Source organism: Nansenia antarctica (genome assembly GCF_963989245.1).
Source record: "Nansenia antarctica genome assembly, chromosome: 3".
Classification (NCBI taxonomy): domain Eukaryota; kingdom Metazoa; phylum Chordata; class Actinopteri; order Argentiniformes; family Microstomatidae; genus Nansenia; species Nansenia antarctica.
In genome coordinates this window covers 22,797,494-22,817,493 of record NC_137688.1, presented here as the reverse complement: position 1 = coordinate 22,817,493, position 20,000 = coordinate 22,797,494, and the positions used below count along the sequence as shown (strand labels likewise).

General features: G+C 47.1%; 1 protein-coding gene across 1 annotated transcript in view; it reads left to right on the top strand.

Annotated features, from left to right (window-relative positions):
- aff2 (AF4/FMR2 family, member 2) overlaps positions 1–20,000 on the top strand; it is a gene marked incomplete at both ends in the record, with an annotated part of 174,232 nt that overhangs the window by 118,184 nt on the left and 36,048 nt on the right. Inside the window, 2 exons of the mRNA XM_080527086.1 lie at positions 527–581; positions 5,745–5,782. Of these exons, the coding sequence (XP_080383212.1) occupies positions 527–581; positions 5,745–5,782 (93 nt within the window). The remainder of the gene's footprint in view (positions 1–526; positions 582–5,744; positions 5,783–20,000) is intronic.

The following is a 20,000-nucleotide window of genomic DNA, read 5'->3' as shown; positions in this document are numbered from 1 at the left end:
AAACAATATGCCAAGATGTGATCTGCGCTACCCAAACAAAGATGCATGTTTCTCTTTCAGTGACATCCAGGGATTAATGTGTGCTGGCAAAACACAATCTAGCCACAATATAAGATTCATACACCGCTTTGAATACAAACACACAGCTATGCATAAGTTATGTTTTTCTTTTTCAGATGTGAACTACAAGAAACTGTATAAAAACTGTATATTTAAACTGTATATAACTGTACATTTTAGTTGTACAGTATGAGTTTACAGTTATGAATTCACAAATGGTTTGATCCTAGCAGTCCCCGTACACAATACAGTATGTTTGTTTGGGTTATTGTGTTAGGATTGTTCATATGTTTAGAATTTAATTAATTAGGAAACAATTATTATGAAATAATAATTAAATAATAATTAATATTATTACACAAAGAAATATAAAATATAATTTTGGATCAAATGGATGGATCAAATGGACTCCTGAAGTGTCCCTATGTCTCTAATATGATGTGTGTTGGTTTGTTTGTTTTCCCAGAATGCTTGAGGATGACCTGAAGATCAGTAGTGATGAGGAGGACAGTGAACAACAGGTAATCATAAACAATATGCATAAACAATATGCATAAACGCCCATATCTGTGTATACTGTACTGTATGTCTGTGGCATGTGTGCTGCCTATGCTAGGTAATGGGTCACCAGGGACGGTTGCATGATTAAGTTAGAGTCAGCCTTTTGTATTTACATAATACTGTAGTTCATCTATTGAAGACCTTGGAATCGTTCCTAGTTTAATGATAGTTATTTCACACGGAGGCCATAATGTTCATGAATTGAATGCACGGCTCTGATATTGTTCCATCAAAAGTACTCACATGCACTCACTGAACACGTCATTAGGAACACTGTACTAATACCGGGTAGGGCCTCCCTTTGCTCTCAAAACATCCTTAATGCTTCGTGACGTTGATTCCACAAAATGTTGGAAACATTCCTTTGAGAATTTTGGTCCATGATGACACGATTGTGTCATGCAATTCCTGCAGATTTCTCAGGTGCACTTTCAAGCTGTGAATCTCCCGTTCTATTGGATTCAGATGATCGATTGGTATTAACAGGCCCAAAGGGTGCCAAGGGAACATTCCCCATACCATTATACCACCTCCATCAGCTTGGACTGTGTACAGGTGTTCCTAATAAAGTGGTCAGTGAGTGTACATACAATGCGTGTTGGTTGTTTGCGTGCGTGTGCGTGTGCGTGTGCGTGTGCGTGTGCGTGTGCACGCGTCTGTGCAGCCGCCTATGCGCGAGTGTGATTATGTCTGCATTTGAATCTCTGTATCTTTCTACCGTAAGTGGCTTATTGCAAATGAGTGCATGGTACATTATCACCCTGTCACCGTCTGCAGTAAAGCAGCAGTCTCGCTACCCAAATAAACATACTCCAATGTGTCTGCGGCCCCCTCCCTCCCTGCCCCCTACGTGAACCACCCATCAGCAGCACCCGTATAAACAAAACACACTGCCCTCTTATATAAGCAGCCTGCCCCAAACCCTTACACACACAGGGGCGCGCACACACACACACACACACATACACACATAGATACACATATGTACACACACATACATACACACACACACACAGGAATACACACCCACACACATACACATACATACTGTACATACACATATGTACACACACATACATTCACACATGCACATGTACACACATACGCACACACACAGCCTCAGTGTGTCCCAGACACGGTGGATCAGCATGCTTTACCACATGTGACTCAGGGCAGTCGAGGAAGTAGTATAATGAATAGGTTTTTTGAAGGAGGAGCAGGAGAGTAGGGTTGGAGGGGGCAGTGTCGGGAGGTGTGTGTGTGTGTGGGGGGGGACCTGCAGCAGTAATGTTGCTTCTATCTCCCCGCACCGGCATAGAAGCTATTAGCATCACCAAGGCTCTCTGGTGCTGCATCCCCATCCCCATCCCTCTCTCTCTCTCTCTCTCTCTCTCTCTCTCTCTCTCTCTCTCTCTCTCTCTCTCTCTCTCTCTCTCTCTCTCTCTCTCTCTCTCTCTCTCTCTCACTCTTGCTCTTACCCCCGTCTCTCTGTCTCTCTTCCCCCTGACCCTCTTTTTCTCCCCCTCCACCCTCCTCCCTCTCTTTCTCCCCCTCTACCCTCCTCCCTCTCTTTCTCCCCCTCCACCCTCCTCCCTCTCTTTCTCCCCCTCCACCCTCCTCCCTCTGCCATGTCCTTGAGTGTGTTGGTGTGACCCTAGCTCTGGGGCTGTGATGACAGTGGACAGAGGGAGAGGTCAGACTAGCCCTACACAGCAGACAAATCACCTGGTACTGGGGCTGCTCTGTGGTCCCCAGAGGCAGGTGTGTGTGTGTGTGTGTGTGTGTGTGTGTGTGTGTGTGTGTGCACTTATGTGATGTGCGTGTGTTTCTGTATGTGTGCGTGGATGTGCGTGTGTGTCTGTGTGTGTCTGTGTGTTGTCGCTGTTACAACCTTTGACCTGGCTGTTATTCAGCTACATGGAGCTATTCATCAGTAGCCAACACCTCTCCTCTCCTTCTTCATACTTTCCTCTTCTTCAGCCACCTATTCCCTTTGTCTCCCGCAGTTCGTTTGAGAATGTCTTGCCGCATTAATGTTTTAGGACATGGTGAGAATGTTCCATTTCTTGAACAACACAGAGAAATTCATCACAGGACAATTTTGTCCAGTTTTACAGCAGATACCACTTTGAAACAACCAACTTGTGAAAACATTCTCCTTAAAGCCCACCACTTTGTTGAGCTTAATCCGTCCTGACGTATTAAGATGAAATCTAATCATCGCAAACAAGTCTTTATTTATATTCCCCGAATTCCCTCCAAAGCTCAAACAACCGTCCCGTCCACAAGTGAATAGGATCCTGCTGTAACTGATAACTATGCAGGGGAACCTGTGGTGTTTTCCACAAGAGTATCACAGTTCATCATTTGTTAAGAGAGAGGAGATGATAATGGAGCCGATGACGGAGATGATGAGGAGGAGACAGAGGCTTTTCATTAACAGCCGTGGCGGATAATCAAATGCTAATCTCGAATAAGGAATAAGCTGAGCTGAGCTGATCAAACCCAGACATATCCTTACAACAACATCTCTGAATACTGCCCTAACACAATCATACTTGTGGTTGAATATTCAAGTTAAGGTCGGAAAACTATTCAGAGGCATGCCTCACTCTGTCGGAATGATGTGGTGTTTTAAATGTATGGCAGTGTACCAGCACATTTGATCGAGCAAATATATCACTCTTTGCCTGCCACAATTCAGTCCTACGTTCATGTTTGATTTATGGAATAATACGACATTGTTGGGTCTACAGTGAGACTCTCACGTCTGTGCCGTGCCATGTGTGTGTGTGTGTGTGTGTGTGTGTGTGTGTGTGTGTGTGTGTGTGTGTGTGTGTAAACAGCATCTAGAGCTGTATGATGTCTTCCTTATTGTGTGGCATAGAAAAACACTTGGTCATGCTATAGCTGTCACTTCTAATGTACAGTAACGACAATAGTCACATTAGTAGGAGCACAACCAGGCACAACTCCACACGCACACACACACACACACACTGACACACACACACACACACACACACACACACACTGACACACACTTGCAGAGTAAAACGAATGCTACTAAATTCTCCGCCCGCCGCCTCATAAGCATGTCAAGAAAGCCCCAGCGTTTAAAAATGTTTTGCCAGAGAGTAGACCACGCGAGGCGAAGTAGGGCCCCCCCCCACACCCCCACATACCCCCACCCTCCCCCCTTCCGCACCCCCAGCTGCGTTGCCTAGCAACCGCCGAACCTCCAAGATGGATGGAAGAAGCCCAAAATCCCCACAGAGAGGGGGAAACAGCAATAAGAGAGTGCTTGACAGATGATCTGAGTTGTTTCATCTAATACACTGTGAAGATCACTGGCTCCTTTCATGAATGATAAATGGACTGTATACAGATCAATGGCCACAGCTACAGTATCAAACTAAGGGGCCAGTGTGCTGCTGGGCTGGTCTGTGTTGTGGCTGCAGCCTTGGTGGTGGTGGTGGTGGTGATGGTGGTGGTGGTGGTGGTGGTGGTGGTGGTGGTGGTGGTGGTGGTGGTGGTGGTAGTGGTGATGGTGGTGGTGGTGATGGTAGTGGTGGTGATGGTGGTGGTGGTGGTGGTGATGGTGGTGGTGGTGATAGTGGTCGTGGTGATAGTGATGGTGGTGGTGGAGATGGTGGTGATGGTGGTGGTGGTGGTGGTGATGGTGGTGGTGGTGGTGGTGATGTTGATTGTGGTGGTGGTGGTGGTGATGGTGGTGGTGGTGGTGGTGATGGTGGTGGAGGTGGTGGTGGTGGTGGTGGTGGTGGTGATGGTGATGGTGGTGGAGGTGGTGGTGGTGGTGATGGTGGTGGTGGAAGTGGAAGTATTGGTGGTGGGGTTGGTGGTGGTGGTGATGGTGGAAGTATTGGTGGTGATAGTGGTGGTGAAAGTATTGGTGGGGATGATGGTGGTGGTGGTGGTGGTGGTGGGGATGGTGGTGGTGGTGGTGGTGGTAGTGGTGGTGGAGGTGGTGGTGGTGGTGGTGGTGGTGGTGGAAGTATTGGTGGTGGTGTTGGTGGTGGTGGTGGTGATGGTGGAAGTATTGGTGATGGTGGTGGTGGTGGTGCTGGTGGTGGTGGTGGTGGTGGTGGAAGTATTATGGTGGTGGATGTGGTGATAATGCAGCATTTAAAAAACATTACAAACATATGCATTATACAGTAAATATAAACATGCTTTAGCTAAGGTGAATATGCTTTTAAAAGATAAAAAGCACAGCTTCTCACAATTGAAGAATTCAGTGACACCACAAACTGTCATTGTGTCCCATGTAGAATAGATGTTCATTGAAGTGTCATTCTGAAAGAAAATATGTGGGTGTTCATTTGTCTCTTACGGTGTTTTGTTGTATATACTCAAGACAAAAAACTGTCATTGTCCCATCATTAAACCAAATAGGGTACAGTAGCATGTAATTGCTGTCATCTGTCTGTGCTGGAAATGACTGCCAGATGTGTCAGTTCCTGTACGTTGGTTTGAATCAAAGCACTTTCTCATTTCTCAGACGAGCTTGAGAATATATCACAAAACATTTCATCTTTTTTTCGGACATGTAGGATACTGTAAATATGAGAAAGCTGATAATGTACCAGGACGTTCTGTTCACTGTAGACCAAAGGTTCAAAACCCTCAGAAAAAAACACCCAATCATCAGAAAATCAGTTTGTTTTGCCTCTGGCCAACATTGATCGATTTGAGCGGTGTTCCGCTTCACTGCTTCTTTGAATCATTTGCATACCAACATTCAAGGGGAAGAAGGTAAGGAGGGAGGGCAAAACAAGAAAGCAGGAAAGTGAGTGTTTGAGTGCCTATCTGCAGTCATCATGAGACTGCATCCTTTCATTCCTTCCTTTATTCCCTTGTTATCGCTCCTCTACTTTGAGAGCTGTTGAGCTGATCCGCAGTGATGGGGATGGGGATGGATGGGGGATCTGTGTGTGTGTGTGTGCGCGTGTGCATGCGTTGCGTGCGTGCGTTGTGTGCGCGTGCGCGTGTGCATGCGTTGTGTGCGTGCGTTGTGTGCGCATGCCCATGTCTGTGTGTGTGTTTATCTGTGTGTATGCCAGCTAACAGGCTTCTGTCTCCTGTCTCTGTTGTGTTCGCAGGCTGCTGACAAACTCAAGCCCAGAAGTGCTCCTCTCAGGTAAGTGGCAGCCCATCTCCTTCCATGTGTTTACCCAGAACCACATCTGTTCCACTTAGCTGGGGGGATGTTTGGTATAAGGAAATCCAATGCCAATCGAAAGCTCAATGTTTACTAGACACTTAAGCCTATCAGCTTGGCATACAAGAGCATTTGTAAGTCTGGTTGTCATTATTGTATCATAATGTGTTGTATGATGCCCAGACATAGGTTACAAACAATTATTCCCTGTACGTAATATCACTGTTGATATCTTAGCTAGGCTATCAGATACAAGTTAAGATTGTCTGAGATCAGCGCCCCGTGGTTTAATTATCTCTGTACATTGTGTTGTAAAGGGATATGCTTTCGAGAGTGGAGATATATTGTAGCTTCTGCATAATCTAAGAGAGAAAGAGAGAGAGAAAGAGAGAGAGAGAGAGAGAAAGAGAGAGAGAGAGAGAGACAAGAAAAACAAGAAAAACAACCCATGGAGGCTAAGTATAGAAAATACATAATTGTCTTCCATGTACACGACCGACAATGTGATCCAAGGATATGTGTGTGGTTGTTCATGAATAATAATGGGGGTGGGGTGGAGGGGGGGGGGGGGGGGGGGAATGTGAGAGAGGATGTGCTAAATTTAAATACTGCAAGTATTATTTTTTTGGCGACTTTTTTTTATATGGGTTTAGATGATATGACCCCGCAGGCTTGAACCAGTTTTTCCCTCCTGCAGAGCCGCAGACACCTTGCACAGAGGGTCTCAGTCTGAGAGAGAGAGAAAGAGAGAGAGAGAGAGAGAGAGAGAGAGAGAGAGAGAGAGAGAGAGAGAGAGAGAGAGAGAGAGAGAGAGAGAGAGAGAGAGAGAGAGAGAGCATTAATATGCATGGGGATGTGGAGATGTATGGGTGTTCTATCATCTCTAATCATGGGAGTATTATGGGCTGCCTGTGTGAATGGGCTCATTAAGGAGGCAGAGTGAAACATGGCCTGCAGCTCTTCTCTCACAGAGGGACTCAGGGACTGGAGATGCTGCGAGCGCTCCCCCAGCCATGTCTCCCCCCTCCCCCCCCACACACCACACACACCACACACACACACACCACACACACACACACACACACACACACACAGACATACACATACACACACACACCACACACATACACATACCCATACACACACACACACACACACACACACACACATACACATACACATACACACACACACACACACACATACACATACATACACACACACACACATACACACACACACACACACCCTCACAGTATATGCATGCTTACATTGACACACACACTCACATACAGTACAGCACATACATGCATGCACACGGACACACACACACATACACACACTTACACACCTCTTACTATCTCACACTCACAGCCCCCCCCACCCCCCCCCCCCACACACACACAAAGACATATTCTAACTTCCTCACAGACACACACAGCTCCCCTCACACACCGCCCTGGTGTTGAACACTGCCCCCAAGTAGTGAACAGAACAATATGAGCAAATTGCCTTTGCTGATTAAGTGTGTATTGCAGCCAGGCCATCAAAGACGTGAGCGGTGGTGTGTTACCTGGTCCTTCGTTGTTGGGAGGGGGGGGGGGGCTTGGCTGTGTGGCCCCACTAGACTACAGCTTCTGAAGAGCTGGAAATTGATTTGTAGCGCCGGTCTGATGCAGCAGGCCACCCGCCGGGAGGAAAATAGGACTTTATTTTTCTGTCCTCTGTTTCTGTGCCTTTCTCCTTTGATTCAATGACACACACACACACACATGCACACAGTAGACTGACTGTCTCCTCTCTATTCTCCATTTTGACACAGACAAAAAGATAGCGATTTTATAACGCATGGCGTGAAACGCTGATATTTTAAATATGTAAGTGTCTTGCTTTGATAGATTTAGCCGGTTCAGACACGTCTCTATCTGTTCACACGGTGACTGGTTGTGAATGTCACTGAAGAAAGCATTTGGCAGATGCTGTCGCTCTAGGGAAAACTGCTATTGTTGTTGTTGTTGTTATTGTTGTTGACTTTACCTCCCATGAACGCACCACTAGCGATCTGACAAGACTCATTACTGTCCTTTCGCCGTGCTGCCGGGGTGGGGGGGGGTGGCGACCCGTATTGGGGGAAAGCGTGTGCCCATTAAAAGCCCTCAGCCACAGATGAGCCCCTGGGCATCACTACGCCACCCACGGTGCTCCGTGTCAGCTTTGAGCGCAAACCAGCTGGCTTGGCACTCCTTGTGCCCTCACATGGGGGGCAGGGAGCGGGGGGGGGGGGGGGGGGGGGGGGTTGTAGTGGTCCCCAGGGAACCCCTAGTCTCAGGTCACTACACCCCTAGTCTCCCCCCCTCCCCTCTCTATTCCCTAGAGAAACATCCACAGCACAAAGCTTTGTCCATTGACATTGACGTCCCCATATGTTACATATCACACGTGTTGTTAAAAGCCCCCGCCACTTTTATGAAGACATATGCAATGAAGCTCCTCCCATACACTGTGATTAGGCTTTGGCGAAAAGCCACACGACTGATAAACAGTATCCCTGCAGAAGTGCTATTGACATCTGCTGGAGAGGAATTAGCCGCAATGCTAACCCGCTGTGTGATGCATGACTCGTCCCTGTTGTTGCGAATGTATCAGGCAATGGAACTGAGCCCTAATGGTGTGACTATAAATGGAAACGGCCTTGTAATAGTGTGTGAGTATAATTCTACACACCTCATTTCTCCCAAGTCAATGTGTAAGCTTTGATGTTTAGATTAGATCCGAGCGTTTCTCATTATTCCGTCCCTAACTAGTGCTAATGAATAAGGGGGGAAGTAATTGTATTCGGTCGCGAAGCAATGGCAATATTGGGATATTTTATGTAAACAGTTTGTTCTGGTGTTGTGTTCACCTGCAGTTTAGTCAGCTTCTAAGCCACAGGGGTTCCCAACCTCTGGTCCGTGGGACAAAGCACCGGTCCCCGGAGGTGATGCTAACTGGTCCCTCAGCTTCTCAAATGGCAATTTATGTATTTATTTATTTATTTATTTTCATGATAGATAATACAGTAGATACAAAAAACAGAGCATTTTCGAAATGAAACGTCATGTTGATACACCCAGTCCTCCCAGGATTAGGAACCATAGTGCGCCAGTCCATTAGACCAAAAAGAAGCACTGCTTGAGAGCCAATCAGCCAGCAGGGGATTAGTTCTGGATGCACTGTTGTATTGTATCCATATTGACTGGGCTTCCACACAGCGTGCTGTATCCAATGGTAAGGCATTCAGAACTAATGGTGTCCTTCCTCTGATAAATGCGGTCACCGGGAAAATGTGCGGAAAATGCATTCTAAAATTAACCGCACGACTCAATAGTTGTCTGTTTGATTTAGAGGGGCTGTTTTGCTTAAGGACAGAAAAGGTTTGTTTTTGTTTTTTGGGGTGTGTGTGTGTGTCTTTTGTTGCCGTTGTTCCGGTCCTACTTAACTTCACTTGCACTGCTTTTAGCTTATCTGTTCTGTAGATTTAAGACAGAGTTGCTGGGGATGTGTATTAGCATATCCTCTATGCTTTGGTCAGCACACACACACACACACACATGCACACGCACACACACACACACATACACACACATGCACGTATGCATACGTACACACACACACACACACACACACACACACACGCACACACACACGCACACAAATACAGACACACTCAAAACCCAGCAATGTCTCATAGAACAGCAGTTTTTTGTCTGTCGATAATATGTGTCTGGTAACATGTAAATAGCATGAATCTGTCATGGCCTTGACCCCTAGGCACAGCAGATCTATATGACCCCTGATAAGTGCCATTTGGCTTGCCGCCGCAAAACCATAATATCGACAACACAGTAAACTATTGAGGTGACAGTCTCCATATTACACCTCATTGATTGGTTCATTTCATTGTTTGTCATGTTTGGATTGGTCATAGGGGGTTAGGGTTAGGTTTGGATTGGTCATAGGGGGTTAGGGTTAGGGTTGGATTGGTCATAGGGGGTTAGGGTTAGGGTTGGATTGGTCATAGGGGGTTAGGGTTAGGCTTGGATTGGTCATAGGGGGTTAGGGTTAGGGTTGGATTGGTCATAGGGGGTTAGGGTTAAGGTTTACGGGGGGGTTATTTATGGATCCTATTAGAATCCTTGGAAATTGTCCCCCCCAACACCCCCCACCCCCTCCCTGCCCCTCTCTCTCCCCAAATCGGAGAGAGGGAGAGCTTGAAAGTAAATGTTCTGAAGGTGAGAAGAAAATGTGTGTATTGAGTTTTATACCTCGGCCCGCCACCAATCTGTGTGACCAGTCAAGCAGCAAATCCATCACCGCCACCTCGGGCGGAGAGAGAGCAGCGGAAAAGCAGCCCGGGTAAAAAAGAAGAAAAAAAAGAAGAGTTTTTGAGTCTAGGCCCCCTGTTTTCTCTCCCTATCATTACTCATCTTTCTCCGCCTCACAACGCAACTCTATGTATCATATCAGTATTGTGTCATTATCGAAGTCGCTCATCCCTAACAATGTTCATTGTGTTACTGATAAAATTACCAAATAGCTCTTTTTTTCAGGCACCAGAAAAGGGACAGTTTGGTGTTTCTTTGTTTCTGTGATAAAACTAGAGAACAGACAATGTTGTACAAAAGGGGAGTGCACTGCACTCACGTATTTTACGTTCCTTATATCTATTTTTTTTTCTGAGTAGGGCAGTCCCACTCATATTTTTTATTTTTATTGGACAGATATAGTGAAGACAGACATGACAGCAAGGGAGAGAGGGCATGTCAGCAGGGCATGGGCCGGATTCGAACCCATGCCGACATGAGTGTGTGCACTGTAGACCGCAATGCTAGACCACTGGACCACCTCCTTATATCGTTTTAATAAACAAACTTAATTGGCAATCGTACACTCACTGTCCACTCACATTCCATTCCATTCCCACTGGACACTTTATTAGGAACACTCTACATGTACTCATACTGGGTAAGGCCTCCCTTTGCTCTCAAAACAGCCTCAGTTCTTCGTGGCATTGATTCCACAAGATGTTGGAAACATTCCTTTGGGATTCTGGTCTATGATGACATGATTGCATCACACAATTCCTGCAGATTTCTCAGGTGCACTTTCAAGCTGTGGATCTCCCGTTCTACCACATCCCAAAGGTGTTCTATTGGATTCAGAACCGGTGACTGGGAAGGCCACTGAAGAACACTGAATTCATTGTCATGTTCATGAAACCAGTTTGAGATTACTTTTGCTTTGTGACATGGTGCATTATCATGCTGGAAGCAGCCATTAGAAGATGTGTACGTTTTGGCTATGAAGGGATGCCCATGGTCAGCAACAATACTAGCGATAGTGATGATTAATTGATATTAACGAAAGAAAGCAAGAATCAAGAAAACATTCTCCACACCATTACACCACCTAAATGATGTACAAGGTGTACACATGTTCCTAATAAAATGTTAAATGAGTGTATATTCCCATGTGAAACTGCCATTAACCATCATATAAGCAGGAGAATTCAGTCAAATATGTTTTGTGGTAAATATGCATAGAAACCTTTTCCTTCTCCTTGAAAATTCATATCTCAGTACATCTTCCTGATTCAACAATCTCAACTGGACAGAGCCAAATAAAACCCCTGTTGATCAAAGTAAAACAAAAAATCAATTACATTTCACTACAATAGAATACAAATGTTCCCCATTGCAGGCTTGGTTGAATGCAAGCCTGGGGGATGAGATAATGATGAAAGCGTGAGGAGATGGCCCATGCTCTCTCACCTCCCGTACATTAAACACAGACAGTTTCCTGTGGTAATGTTAGCCCCTTATCACTGATGCTATGTAAATGGAACACCCAGGCATGGGGATGGGGCTGAGGATGGGGATGGAGATGGGGCTGAGGATGGGGCTGAGGATGGGACTGAGGATGGGGCTGAGGATGAGGATGGGGATGGAGATGGGGCTGAGGATGAGGATGGGGATGGAGATTGTCAGGGGTAGTGGTGGTCTAGTGCAGTGGTTCCCAACCGGGGGTACGCGGACCCCTAGGGGTACGTGAGGGGATTGCAGGGGGTACGTGGAAAGATTTGGAATTATAATTTATTTCCCTTTCCAAAAAAATAATTAAATATAGTCGTTTCATAAACCTGTTGTTAAAATGGTACCCTGCAACTTAAGTTCCTCCCCGACAGGTGATGACTGTAACACACGTGGTAGTCACGTCACATTTAAATCACGTTCATTTACGTCAGCTAGGCCTGTCAGTATACCGCAAAGATGGACAGATGGCTAAAACGACCAGCTTCAGAGGCAGATCAGACGGTCAGATCAGAGGCAGATCAGACGGTCAGATCAGAGAAAAAAAGAAAAAAAGGACCCCGCTATTATTTGGAAACATATGTTTTGTGGGGATTTACATGTACATCGGCTGATCCACCACAGCCACAGTGCTTTTTCTGCGGCGAAGTCCTGGCTAATAATTCAATGAAGCCAGCCCATTTACAGCGACACCAGAGCACCAAACACCTAGCAACTGTTGGTAAAACTGACGACTTTTTCAAGCGAAAACTGTCAGAGTTCAAGTCAAGTCAGGCTACACTGAAAAAAGCGGCAAGTGTGTCAAGCAAAGCACTGGAGGCGTCCTATGCTGTTTCATTACTAGTGGCTAAGTCAAAAACCCCACATTCAATCGCCGAAGATCTGATTTTGCCTGCCGCTGTGATTTTGGCTCAAACTATGCTGGACAAGAAAGCAGCTGACGCGCTCAAGTTGGTACCATTATCTAACAATACCGTCTCCCGTCGGATTGATGATATGTCCATAAATATTGTCGGACAAGTGGTGGATAAAATGAAGCAAGCAGGTCAGTTCGCTTTGCAATTAGATGAAATGACCGACGTTAGTGGGGAGGCTCAGCTGCTGGCTTTTGTGCGTTATAAAGAAGAGTCGGACATAAATGAGCATATCTTGTTTTGCAAGACGCTGCCAGGAAAGACAACTGGCGAGGAAATATTTCTGATTATTGACAGCTTCTTCAAAGACAACGATCTGGAGTGGAAATCCTGCAGTCACATCTGTACCGATGGAGCGGCAGCAATGACGGGTAAGGTGCGTGGGCTGCTTGGGCGTGTGATGAAGGTGAACCCCGAAATTAAGTGGATGCACTGTATTATTCACCGGGAGGCACTCGCCAGCAAAAGGATGAGCCCCGAGTTAAGTGCAGTTATGGATGACGCAGTTAAGGTGATTAACTTCATTCAGTCCCGGCCAATGAACCACAGACTGTTTCAAACTCTTTGTCATGACAGCGGGTCAGAGCATGAGCAGCTACTGCTTCACACAGACGTTCGCTGGCTGTCTCGTGGCAAAACGCTGCTACGGCTCTATGAATTGCGCATCGAGGTGTTTGCTTTCCTGACAGAAAACGACCACCCTCTTGCAGCCCTGTTTGAGGATGCAGTGTGGGTTGCGCAGCTGGCATATCTTGCTGATGTCTTCACTAAGCTGAATGAGCTCAACCTTTCACTTCAGGGCAAGTACTCACACATCCTTAACATGTATGACAAAGTGAATGGATTCATAAAGAAGGTTAAATTATGGGAGAGGAAATGTAAGGATGGAGATGTGAGCTGTTTCCCACTGCTTGATGGCCATCTCGCCACCACTGATGCTGACAGAGGTCCTGTGGTGAAAATAGTTAAAGCACATCTGTCCAAACTTGACACTGACTTCAACCAGTACTTTCATGACATTGAAACAAAGTCAGAAAAACTGGACTGGGTGAGGAACCCATTCAGAGTGAATGACAGGAGCAGCAGCAGCCTTCCTGCAAGCCTGCAGGAAAATCTGATGGACATGTCCTCTGATCGTGGGTTGAAGATGGCACATGCTGACAAGTCATTGACAGAGTTTTGGTGTGATGTTGAAAAGGAATATCCAGTGCTGGGAAAGTGTGCATTGAATGAACTTTTGCCTTTTGGATCTACATATATGTGTGAAGTGACCTTCTCAGCTTTGACCCACATCAAAACCAAGCCAAGGAACAGACTGAGTGTGGAGAGCAGCCTGGTGACTGCTGTTGCCACACTGCCTCCAGAACTGTCAAAGATTATAAAAGAGAAGCAACCTCAAGTGTCTCATTAAAGCTCAACTGATGAAAAAAAGAATTGCAACTGCTACTGGGTGAGTCTATTTTTCACAATGGTGTAAATATCTATGTATTAAAGGGGAGTGGTTCAAATGATTTCATTAATAATCAGTAGAGTTAGATAAGAAGTTTAAGTGTGTGTGTGTGTGTGTGTGTGTGTGTGTGTGTGTGTGTGTGTGTGTGTGTGTGTGTGTGTGTGTGTGTGTGTGTGTGTGTGTGATAAGTTTTATCCTGTCTCATCTTGTCTGTTTCCTCTCCCCATCAGTCAAGACTCTGGGATGAGAAAATGATGACATCACTGCACCTCAGACAGAAGCCAAAGAGGAGCAGGAGAAAGGGAAAAGAAACAGATATCAAATCAAATTCATTATTATTTATTATTTATTTTTCTATTTTCAGTGAGTGTGTGGGCATGTGGTAACAATTAACCATTGAGGTGGCCAGGTGGCACATGTATTGGCCAATTAGCTCATGTAGTCTAATTTTGAATGGCAATGTTTTGAAATGGCAAACATGTGACTTTATGTCAGATTGTTGTGTGCAGAAAACCGTGTTCAGTGCATTTAAAAAGTGCCATTTTGAATAGCAAAATGTGTGTAAAGCAGAAAATGTGTTTAGAGTTTTGGAGACATGAGAAGAGGTTTTGCTCTCTGTGTGTCAGTAATAAATGTTATATTTGCAAGTTAGAGTTTAATTGATTTTTTTGGGAAATAATCAACACGCATGAGTGAGGGGGTACTTCTGGCATGGCAAAACAGCTCAAGGGGTACACAAGACAAAAAAGGTTGGGAACCACTGGTCTAGTGGATAGTGAGTTGGACTTGGGATCGGAAGGTTGTGAGTTCAAATCCCGCCTGAAGCCACACCACTACTAGTGTGCCCTTGGGTAAGGCACTTAGCCCTCAGTTACTCCAGGGGGAATGTCCCTGTAATTCGTAATTGTAAGTCGCTTTGGATAAAAGCGTCTGCTAAATGGCAAAATTAAATTAAATTAAATTTAAAATTTAAAATTAAAATTAGATGGGGCTGAGGATGGGGATGGGGTTGAGGATGGGACTGGAGCTGGGGCTGAGGATGGGGATGGAGATGGGGCTGAGGATGGGGCTGAGGATGGGACTGGAGCTGGGGCTGAGGATGGGGCTGAGGATGGGACTGGAGCTGGGGCTGAGGATGGGGATGGGGATGGGGCTGAGGATGGGGATGGAGATGGGGCTGAGGATGGGGATGGAGATGGGGATGGGGCTGAGGATGGGACTGGAGCTGAGGATGGGGATGGAGATGGGGCTGAGGATGGGGATGGAGATGGGGCTGAGGATGGGGCTGAGGATGGGACTGAGGATGGGGATGGAGATGAGGATGAGGATGGGGATGGAGATGGGGCTGAGGATGGGAATGGGGTTGAGGATGGGACTGGAGCTGGGGCTGAGGATGGGGATGGAGATGGGGCTGAGGATGGGGCTGAGGATGGGACTGGAGCTGGGGCTGAGGATGGGGATGGGGATGGGGATGGGGCTGAGGATGGGGATGGGGTTGGGACTGGAGCTGAGGATGGGGATGGGGCTGAGGATGGGGATGAGGATGGGGTTGGGGATGGGGATGGGACTGTAGCTGGGGTTGGGGCTGAGGATGGGGATGGAGCTGGGAGAAGAGAGTGGTTGTGCATTACTAGAGAGGCAGTTACTCTTGCCTGGATGTGCTATGGTGCATGCAGGCAGAGATACACGCACACACGCTATTAAAGGGATGCTCCACTGAATTAACATGTTTTTCCTGGTTTGGCCCTGACCTTGGCTGTAGTTGAGCAGACCAGACAGTTTTGAGTTATATAGTTTGCTTCCTTAAATACTGAGTAGTCCTACTTTGGGCCCCATTGGGCCCCATTTATTCTGGAAATGTCTAAAACACCCTGCAACTCCAATCCAGCTCATATTTTGACAGAATCCCTCTCTGAAGACTTTGTCTGTATTAATCTGCTGAAAAGTCACATTGCTATGCTGAAATACATGTTGGCTTTTTATTGCAACGGTAACAAAATGCTAAAGTGCATCACAGTGGAGTAACGTGACTTTTTCGAAAATGTCATGCCAGACACAGAGTCTTCAGAGGGTGATTCTGTCCTAGTATTAGTATTGCTTTCGTAGTCCCCCCGCCTGTCACACAGACTTCACCTCAGAAGTGTCCAAAGGGCCCTTGGAACCTCTTCTGTCAGACCCTAGGTGAGGGTGACTCAACCCTCGCCTCATGGGCATCATTAGATAGAGAAGGTCTGTAGGCTGGAGCTGTCATCACTTGAGCTAACCACCACTTGTGGATGAGCCAGAGCCTCTTGTACGTTGGCAGGAAACCCTTGAAGGAGCTATCCCCTGGTGGTCTAATGGTTTTTGCTGTTCACTGAAGTACAGGCAATGACAAGACCCGAGGAGGCTCTCTTGTTGCACATTAGCGGCACATTCACCGTAATGGATGCTTGTCGTGATGTGCATGCCAGCCATAGGCCATTGTGTTCCATAGGGCTTCAAATGCAACACTGCCTGTGCGTTTGTGCATGTGCATGTGAGCGTGTGTGTGTGTGTGTGTGTGTGTGTGTGTGTGTGTGCGTGCCTGCGTGTGTGTGCGGTTACCTGGGAGATGAAGGAGCACTCCACAGCTCCACAGCTCCTCTCTAATTTGTCTGGGCCTGAGAGAGAGAGGGAGAGAGAGAGAGATAGAGAGAGAGGGAGAGAGGGAGAGAGAGAGAGAGAGAGAGAGAGAGAGAGAGAGAGAGAGAGAGAGAGAGAGAGAGAGAGAGAGAGAGAGAGAGAGAGAGAGAGAGAGAGAGAGGGAGAAAGCAGAGACAAACCCAGAAACAGACGTTAATGTTTCAACACCACTTATGAGACCATGTGATAGCTGTCAGTTTACCTACCTTTAAAGTGTGTCCCCTCGAGGAAAGGAAACCCATTACGCCCACCTCATTGAAAGTACAAGTACAGTCTCCATTAAAGATGGTTCAGTTCTGTGTTAGCATTAACATGTTAGCGTTAGCATGTTAGCCCACCTCAGAGAAAATACTCATGAGATAGAGTAGCTTGTCTTTTGGTTTGTTTTCCACCTGCAATTCAACATCAAACGATTAGATTATTTATCCACATTTTATAGCATCGTATTAACAGAACTTTAAGTATTACGGAAGGAAGTTTAAAAACACTAGCTAATATACAGAAAAAAAAACGTTTTATTTTTATTGTAGATGGTTAAACTTGTTCTACGTGCCTAAGCCGGTATGAATTTGCTGCTATAAAAATTCATTGCATCATACCAATTACATTGTAATCTCACTCAGATGGAACTGGCAAGGTCCAAAAGAACAGGTGGTCAAGTCCAGTTCCAAAAACGCAAAGAACAGACTGTTCGGCTCGAGCTTCGCTGCTCTTGTTTTTGCCAAGGATTATCCATCAATTAAAACAGATGCTTTTTTTTTCCCCTTTCATGTCTTTGCGTCATACCAACCGCAGTGTTCTGACTACAGATAGAGTACATTCACTAGACATAGCCAAGCTCCAATAGGACATTCACTAGACATAGCCAAGCTCCAATAGGAGCGATGATGTGCTATTATGACAAGCCAATTGTAAATGCTATAACCAGCACCGCTTGAGACGAATCAATAATATCAATAACAGCATAGTGTTTGTGCAGTAGCACAGTGTGTGCTGTGCTGCACTGTGTGTTCCCTTGTCCTACGAGAGCAGCAACGACGTAGAGAATCACTTCTTCAGGAGGACAAGGAGGACAAGCCAGGTGAGGGAAGGTGAGGTGAGGACTCACACAGGGGAGTCGCTGTGAATTAATTTGAAATTGGAATTTACCCGACAGAAAAAAAAGAAGAAGAGAAAAAAAAATGAGTATGATTTGATTTATCTGCTTTCCGTTAATCTGTCATCTGAAAGATGTGGACTTGGCAGGCCTGGCCACGGTCGTTCGCTCGCCGGCTCACTACTTGGCAGCCCTCGCTCCCACACAGCTGGCTTTGCACTCACACACTCCACATTTTCCAGCCCTTTGATATTGATATAGATGTAACTCAAGCCAGCCAGCCAGCAGCCACCACCCCCCGTTCGCCCAGGCCGTGTCCCACTATTGTTCTGTGGCCTGTTCCTCCCAACCCCTGGACAAGCTGGCTAAACACACACACACACACACTCACACACCGCCCCCCCGCACACACACACACACACACCATGTTGGGAGACAGGGCCTACCTGCCCTCTACCTGCTGGCCACAGCTCAGACAATAGCCTAGTCTTTTAGCCTGAGGTCAGCCCTGGCCAACGCCTGTGGAGAGAGAGAGAGGGGGGGCGGGGGGGGAGAGGGAGAGAGAGAGAGGGGGGCGGGGGGGTGGGGGGGGGGAGAGGGGGGGGGAGAGGGAGAGAGAGAGAGGGGGGGAGAGAGAGTTAGCGGATGGAGGGGGAGAAGGAGAGAGAAAGATGGCAGAGGGAGGGAGGGAGGGAAGTAGCGGGAGAGAGAGAGTGAGCTGGCGGAGGGAGGGGGGGGGGCGGTGGAAGGAGAGAATGGCCCCATCAGATGACTGGAGCCTTTGATGAAAGAGGAGGACTACAGCTGGAGATCAAAGACTAACATCCCTGCAGCAGATGAAAATCTGTAGGGTTTGTTGCGGCTTGTTTTGGTTTCATGTTCTACGGAATGACGACGTAGTAGCGCGTCACTTATCCACCAGCTGAATAATTGATTGTAACGATTGAACATTGCTGTTGTTGTAGGACATGTCGAATAATAACAAATGATTGAAAGCGTTTAATCTGCACATAACTTACAATTGTTAACATCTGGCAGAACATCGTAGAGTGCAGTAAATCTCCATGAACAGACCTCCATGGAGAAAGACAAATAGATTTATGTTGACGTTGTATGGTGGGCTGTCTTGTTTGTGTTGAAGGTATGGGAGATCTATGCCCCTGGCCAGAGAAGTAGTGTGTGTGTGTGTGTGTGGGGGGGGGGGGGGGGTTGGTTAACCGGTGTTCTCTGGTGTCCAGCATTTACCCATCATTGTTTTCAACCAGCACATTCCTGCCCCTCTCACTCCAGATGAGGTACTGGCCATGTCTAACCCTCTTGTGTCTCAGAAAGTACTACACCAAAGGTTGTGTGTGTGTGTGTGTGTGTGTGTGTGTCTGTCTGTGTGTGTGTGTCTGTGTGTGTGTGTGTGTGTGTGTGTGTGTGTGTGTGTAACACTATATCACCCTCCTCCTGGGGTGGTCTTTCTTCTGTCTTCTCTTCCCCTGCTAGCCTGCAGCTGACCTCTCCAGAGCGGCGCGGTGTGGGCTAGGCCTCAGACACTCCCCTCTTTCAAATATTGGGGAGTGAAGAAACCCTAATTGGTGTCCAGGGCCTCCCCCCACCACCACCACCACCACCACCCCCTGCCCGGGCCCCTACCTCTGCAGTCAAGCAACCAGGGTTCGCTTTCAACTCATCAAAGCGCTGCTGCTGTGTTCACTGTGCATGGGGTTCATTAGGCATGCAGGGCGCGTGTCTGCCACAGAGCCACACTTTTTGAGCCTCGGAAGACTCTCCACCAGCCGGAGACAGAGCCTCCCCTCACAGGGCCTTCCTGAACCCCCCACTCCTCCCCATCCCCCCTGCTACAGGACCCCCTTCACACGCTGGGCCCTGAGTCCCTCTCCTCCTCCCTCTTTCTCCCCTCCTCTCTCCTCCCTCTGGTCCTCTTCTACCCCATGCACCCTGCCCTGACAGCTCAGTCTCAGATCACTACCACAGGACATCCGGGGAGCCCCCTGCCATCAGTGGGGCACCTCTAATGGCTCTCTCTCTCTCTCTCTCTCTCTCTCTCTCTCTCTCTCTCTCTCTCTCTCTCTCTCTCTCTCTCTCTCTCTCTCTCTCTCTCTCTTCCTCCCCGCTCCCTCCCTCCCCCCTTTCTTTCTCCCAGTAGGGTGTGAGGTATAAAGTGCCCCTCTACCTCATCATCTCTCTCCTCTCTGGTTGGGAGGTGATGGCACCC